Below are 7253 nucleotides of genomic sequence, written 5' to 3'. Positions count from 1 at the left end.
GTAGATGGCTATGATGCCTCATAATACCAGTGGATGACTAAGCAACCAAGACAATGCAAGCATCGTTACCAATAATTTAATGAACCTTTTCCACTCAGTAATAAAATAGCTCCATATCTTTGTAAAATAAATTAGTCTTAATTTAAATACATGAAAGTGCTTCTGGGTGCAAAACAAAAGAACATGAGGCACAACTTGATTTTGTGGTATTGGTAGAATAAAATTCTAAAAATCGATCAAAATGTGGAATTTAGAAGAAAAATGCAATGGGGAAAAAAGCTCCCAAAACAATAATTCCACTGGTAGGACTTAAAACAATACTTAATTTGACTAATAACGTGGTAACTGACTTCACACAACCCAGAGGGGTAACTACTCTTTTAACCAAAACTGAAGGGGGTATTCCTTAAACTACTAAAAAGTAATTACATACATTGATGGTGCTGACTGTCTTAATGACATTTAAAATGAAACCAATGTCAAAACAAAACCTTGAGCCAAAACCTTTTTGGCTAAAGAATCACAAAACCCATATTTGTTGTCTCTGTATAACACTACAGGTAGTTAATAAAATAAATCAATTTAAAAAACCTAACTCCACGTTACTTCACACTGGTAGATGAGGGATAATGGTTGTATTGTCCCAGAAGTAGGTCAAGCATAGACCAAAACTAAAAAGCATTTTGAATGAAAAATTCCTAAAGACAAGGTAGATTAATAGAAGGCAAAGCATAATGGCCAAACATTGCCAGTGTGGCTAACAAAAAAGTAAAAGTATTTGTAAAAATTTATAAATCACCCTGACTAAAAGCAATAATTTGGCTACATTCCTGCCCAAGATGGATTTCAAACTGATTTCATTTGTCTTCTGAGAAACTCTTTAAAAAGGGCTTTTTATGAACCAGACAGGTATATTTTGTAACAAAAATCATGTCTAATTCATTTAAGTGAGAGACTTTTAAGCACTCTCTGAACATGTACTGATTAAAAGGCTGCATGACTCAGGCTTACAATGCTGCTTCAAAAGCAGTTGCAAACACAGCTATGTTCATCATTGTTTAGATGTACATACATGTACGTTTTTTGTTGTGCGTTTTTGTTCCTGTATGCAATCACAAAATGGTCATCAAGCTTATCCATAAACAGTAAATGTCTTACTTTACTGATTAAAGCAAGGCTCAAGGATGAGATTTACTGATTAGTTGGAACAAATCATTTGGACCCTTATAAATACCAGAACAAATGGGGATTCCCAGAATCCCTGCAATAATCCTATTATTTCTAGAGTGCAAAACATGTGTCCAAAGTGACCATCTTCCCATGATCTTAACGTAAGGCCAATTCTCAGCCTGTCAGTTATGTACTGGTATGGTCTGCTTACAGTTGAGGCAAGCCTGACTGCTTGCTCCAGGCAACCCGACTGCATGCTCCGTGGTTGCTATAAGCAACGTGTCCAGCGTGATCTCTGTGCATTTGGCAATGAAGCGTATGAATGGCCGGACGTCGCCTTCGTTAGCCGTGTCCAGGGCGGCGTAGTACTCAGCCCTCTGTTCTTTGCGGATGGTGATTGGCGGGTAGCTGGCCTGCATCAGCACAAGGTTCATAAGCAGCCGGGAAGTGCGCCCATTCCCATCCACGAACGGGTGCACGTACACCAACTTGTAGTGTGCCAGGGCAGCGAGCTCCACCGGGTGGAGGTGCAGCGCCTCCTCGGAGTTCAGCCACTGCACAAGCTCCTGCATGTGCTGCTCCAGGTCACTGGGGTGCGGCGGGATGTGGTGGCCCACAAAGACTTGGTTGGTACGGAAGCGGCCTGCCTCCACAGGGTCGGCGTAGCCCAGCACGCGCCGGTGGATCTCCAGGATGTCGTCCACGGAGATGGTGCCCGTTCGCGGCAGCAGCGTGGTGTTGATGTACTTCATGGCCGCGTCCACGCCGATGGCCTCATTCTGCTCCTGCAGGCTTTTGCCGGGCACAGCGTAGCGAGTCTCAATAATGTGCCGTATCTCAGATAGCGTGAGCGTGTTGCCCTCGATGGCCACTGTGTGATAGATGTGGTGGTAGTATGTCTCTTCCATGACTCGCCGCAGCGCCGAGTTGCCCTTCGGGATGGACATGAGGCGCCTTACCTTCCCATCGATGATGCCAAAGTGGCGCTGGTCAATCTCCTCCACCAGTGGCAGAGTGCGATCCCGGCTCACTAGTGCCCTCTGGTGGCACGGGGAAATGGCAAGCGCTTTACTATACAGATGGTCAGCTTGAACCACATCCTTCTCTTCTTCTAATATAGTCCCCAACTCTGTCAAGGCATCCACAAAGTCTGGGTTCATATTGAGTGCGTGCATGAGCAGTTTGTGTGCCTTCTCTCTCTTCCCCTGTTTCTTCATCTCCATGGCCTGCTGCAGAGCTGCCTTAGCCTCCAACTGTATCTCTGTAGAAATAGAAAACCATGAAAGCTCTTTAAAAGACAACATGAAATGGAAATCATAACGACATTTCTTTTGCCAAAATAATTTTTCACCTGAATGAAACTATATTCACCTGGTGGCAGAGTTTCACTTCATCAATCAAGATTTGATTGGACTGTGAAAACATGGAATGATATTTTTTTTCCCACATCCTCTCAGCTTTGAGTGATGTAGCAAAAATACGACATGTGGCTAGATGGGCTAAAGTCATTCTAATAGAATATTATGCAAAAAGTAATGTTTCTTAAATGATGACATTGATGAATTCTGCACAAAAGAATTCTCATGAATTCTCAAGTAGAGTATGATTCTAGGAACACCAAGGCCATGGGTTCGATTCCCAGGGAGCACACGTACTGTCATACTCATAAATATGCAAAGTCTCTCTGAATCAGAGCATCTGCCAAATGCTACAAATGTAAAGGACCGAGGATAATACCTTTTCTACAGCTGTTGTGTATGTTTTTCTCCCTATGGATAGAATACATTTGGCACTGGTGTCAATTTTATTTTGCATTTATTTTCTCTCCTCTAATCACACCTGGGTCAACTGATGAAGGTCTTTATTACCCAACAAGCTGAACTAGATGTATTGGGACAGGGAAAATGAAAACAGCTTTGTCCCTTCAGGGCTGAGACAGCCACAACATAAAAGGTTTACAGTCCTTCCTCCATCCCACCTTTACTGGGCTTGGGCTTCTGAGGCAGGAGCGCAAGGGCAGTGTAGGGCACAGTGAGGCTGGTAGAATGCGCCGCAGATCGATGGGTGTTGCCCCGCAGCTGACAGCGCAGGAGGGCAACACCTTTCAGCGTAGCACAGCATTGCTCCTCAACACCCACTAGGGGGAGTAGCAGGACCAACACTGAGCCCAACAGGACGAAGAGAATAGGCCCCCATCCCCATAGCAGAGGACTACTGCCAGCATGACGCAATACTGCTAACGCTGCCATCAAATTAGCCATCCAGGTTCTCTTAGTAACATGTGCAGCATTCTGGCTGGGAAGGGATCACCCTGTGAAAAAGTAAAGGGTCAGGTTTAGGAGCCCGATAAATGGCTTCAAGATGCCATTTAACAGAACAGGTATGGTCACAGACTTTCAAGTAAGCCACACACACACACACACACCACTGTCCTAGTGAATAATAATAGTCATGAAGCTGTGATGTAATGTTTTAAAAGGAGCCAGCATGCCAGCTAATCTTGGATGTATAAAACAGGCTGAAACAAGTGAGCAAGTCCGTAGGGCTTTTTAAAAAAGTGTCACTGCAGGAACCTTAAAAATGCCATTTTTACAAACTGCACCAACACTGATCAGTAACCATTCATATATTTAACGTGTTATCATAATCACAATGCAGGCAGAAAGTAAAGCAATACAAACATGAAATAGTTTAACTCTGGTGTTGTGGTTTCCAACTATATGCAATGTGTAAAGTGCCCATTTTTGCGTTCTCTCTTTAAAAAAAAACAAAAAACAAAACAACAAAAAACTTCCCTGAATCAGCTTTGACAAGATAGGCAATGAACTGATGATATTAAAAACAAAAATGTGCAGCGATTTCTGGACATATGAGACTACCACTGCTTCATTACCCAAAGTTGGCATTTTCTCTGATTCAATAATTATCAGGGCAACAAGACGTGTTGCAGATGGTTAACCATTATTTGCTACATCATCTAGATAGAAGAAACTGGGGAATTTCAAAGCATGGGATAGTTGGCAACGATCTATTGCACTTCTACTTTGATCAGCTAATGCGTTAATTTAACACACAATAACACAGCTAATAGCCCATGTTACAACTAATAGCTCATACGTTCATTCAAAAAAACAAGTAAGACGCTTAGCTATTGCAGCAAACATTCACAGAACATCACATAAATATTACAACTTACCCACAGATCAGGGAATAGCTTTGATTTTCCCTAAAATGCTACAAATTTGTGAATATTCATGTTACATCTAAAACGATACTGCCAACTTCCTTGAATCTTACGTGGATTTAAGATGAATTCTGATTCGTTGTGTTTGATATTCAACGTAGCCCATGATTGGCTCGATACGTACTTACACACACCAAGCAACAATATAGTTTCGTGATCGTAGGTCCTTGTGATTGGGTAAAACAATCGTACGTTCTTGTGATTGGGTAAAACAATCGCAGGTTCTTGTGATTGGGTAAAAAAATCGCAGATTCTTGTGATTGGGTAAAACAATTCTGACCCGCTATTGGCTTTGGAGGCCAATTACTGACCGCGCTGGAATCGCCGCCTTTGTACCATAAATGTAAAAGTTTAGAATAATCGTATCGTACACTTCTGGTTACAAACGATGCACTTTATTAACAAAGCGGTTTATTAAAGTCGGAAAAGTGAAGAGGAGTAAAGGGACACGATTCCAGTATTTTTTATTTCTTTAAATAAATTTACCAAGATTGGCTTTAGATCAGTTTTGTGATAATATCATATTTTTGGCCTAATATTCTTTCAATATTTGGATATATTATGATCATCCGTGCATTTTCTTTAACACTTTTACAGTCAGTATGATGCTTTTTTATAGGCTCTCTGCTTCAACTAGTACAGGCGGAAAGTGAAGGTAGAAAATGTTGACTACAAAAACGAGCCCAAGTGGACACGTAATCAAGGGGGCGTTTCACTGTGTGGAATACGTCAAAACACACTTGGCAAGATAGATTGCGTTAAAATATAGCTCGGGGCTAGATCAAATCGTAACCAATTCTCATATGACCTTTAGGTGGTGCTATTGTTCATAGGTGCACAGACGTCGAAAACAAACTGCTTCAACTTCAAGGCATTGCTTAACAACCAATCAGACAACGTGGATGGCAAAAATACGATTACTCTGGTGTCCCTAGTACTTGAAAGATGGAGTGCTTAGCCCCACAAACCCATTTATAACAGATGCCCCCGGTGTGTAGTGTGGAACAGCACCACCAAATTGATACTCTGCACAATAAACAGTGTTATTGAATATGCATGCAATATGAAATATTCAAGCATGTCAGAACCATGTAGTTATTTCAGTTTTGTTACATTTTTTAAATATCTTTTTATTACAATATTACTACAAACAAATGAATAATAAAAATGAGGTGCAAGCATTCTTTTTGCAGCTCGTCAGTAAATTTAGCCAAGTGATGGAAGTGATGGGCAACATTTTATTTTTTGCTCTACCATGAATGACAGTGTGAACACTGTTCTTTAGTCCTCTTCCTTTAGTCGTCTATGAGAACAAAATCCATCTTTGTATATGAGATCCAGCATAAATATGCATATGAGATTGTAGTAGGAAGCTGACATACTTGTGCTCTTCCACCACATCTGTTTCCATACAGAATTGTCACACAAATCTTTGCTCATGTTGCAGGGTGGCTTATTACAAACCTTTCATTCAACTGTTGCACTGAGTCTTCATGCTAAATGGAAACCGGCTATTTCTTTTTGCTGGTGCACCAGCCATGAGTATTGCTGTTAACCATTATTTTGACTTGTTTAACTGCACATGAGGGGTTCTACATAAAATTCTACACTAATAAGTAAGAAATAAATTACATTCCAAACATGTAAAATCAAAGAGCCAGCCTATACAACAGCATTCACAGTCCTTCCCTCCTCAAGACTGAACATTCACACCTCACCTGCTCTGAACAAGCTAACCCCTGCCACACACTCAGGACCAGTCCAACACTTACATTCACTGAAGAAGAACACCTTGAAGCTGAGCTGCAGTTAGAAAATGTCCCAGTCAGTCATAAGACTTCTTATAATTTACCAGCGGCAGTAAATTACTACTGGCCTGCTGCTCTGACATCCCACCTGATGAAGACAATGGAAAGGCTGATGCTGGCTCACCTGAGACCACTGGTCTGACCAATACTGGACCCTCCGCAGTTTGCATATCAGGATGGCATTGGAGATGATGATGCGGTCACCTACCTGCTGAACAAAGCACACTCTAATCAGGTATTACTGTGAGGGTGACATTTTTTTATTTCTCCAGTGCAGCCTGTGTTACTTGGGGAGAAGCTTTAGCTGATGCAGGTGAATGAATCCTCAGATGACACAGCCATCGTGGGCTATATCAGAAATGGACAGGAGGGTAAATACAGGAAACTGGTGATGGGCTTTGCAGACTGGTGTAAACTGTACCAGCTGCAAATCAACACTGGGAAGAAAAAGGAGATGATGGTGGACTTTAAGAGGTTCAAACCTCCCGCATCACCAGTCACCATTGATGGAATGGACATGGAAGTGGTTAGCACTTATAAGTACCTCAGTGTGAACTTAGAAAACAGCCTAGTCTGGAGTTCTAACACCTGTGCAGTGTTCAAGTCAAAGCTGCCTGAACCATCCCATACTTGTTTTAGTGGAATACATGCTGATGCTCATATAATATCATGTGCATACCTCATGAATGTATTTAGAATGTATTTAACTCTTGTTCCTGTAACTGTTATTTCTATTCAATCTAGCAATTTTATTTTTAGGATGTCCTTTTAGAACACTTAGATATTTAGAATTACACAGTTATCCCTGTTTCTTGTGCCAAATGTATGCTTCTGTGACACAGCAATTTCCCTCGGCATCAGTAAAGCACCAATAAATTATTTAAGGAAAATATGAACTCTGGAATACAAAGAGTAACATTAACAATTGATGAACATGTATGGTTCACAAGTATTACTGTGTGTGTACGTGTGTGAGTGTACTGTATGCGTGTGTTGTGAATGTGGTGGAAATGTCTCTCGTTGTACTGTGT

General features: G+C 41.3%; 1 protein-coding gene across 1 annotated transcript; it reads right to left on the bottom strand.

Moving 5' to 3' along the window:
• Positions 1-60: 60 nt before the first annotated feature.
• ficd (FIC domain protein adenylyltransferase) lies at positions 61-4484 on the bottom strand. Its single transcript, XM_027009252.3, has 3 exons — positions 4367-4484; positions 3149-3481; positions 61-2431 (listed from the first exon to the last, which is right to left on the bottom strand). The coding sequence occupies exons 2-3, from the start codon at positions 3429-3431 to the stop codon at positions 1353-1355; spliced, it is 1362 nt and encodes a 453-aa protein (XP_026865053.1). The 5' UTR covers positions 3432-3481; positions 4367-4484; the 3' UTR covers positions 61-1352.
• Positions 4485-7253: the final 2769 nt, after the last annotated feature.

Source organism: Electrophorus electricus, chromosome 1 (genome assembly GCF_041902795.1).
Source record: "Electrophorus electricus isolate QZ-2024a chromosome 1, ASM4190279v1, whole genome shotgun sequence".
NCBI lineage: Eukaryota > Metazoa > Chordata > Actinopteri > Gymnotiformes > Gymnotidae > Electrophorus > Electrophorus electricus.
Note: the sequence above shows the minus strand (reverse complement) of the source record. Positions and strands in the feature narration are given on the sequence as shown.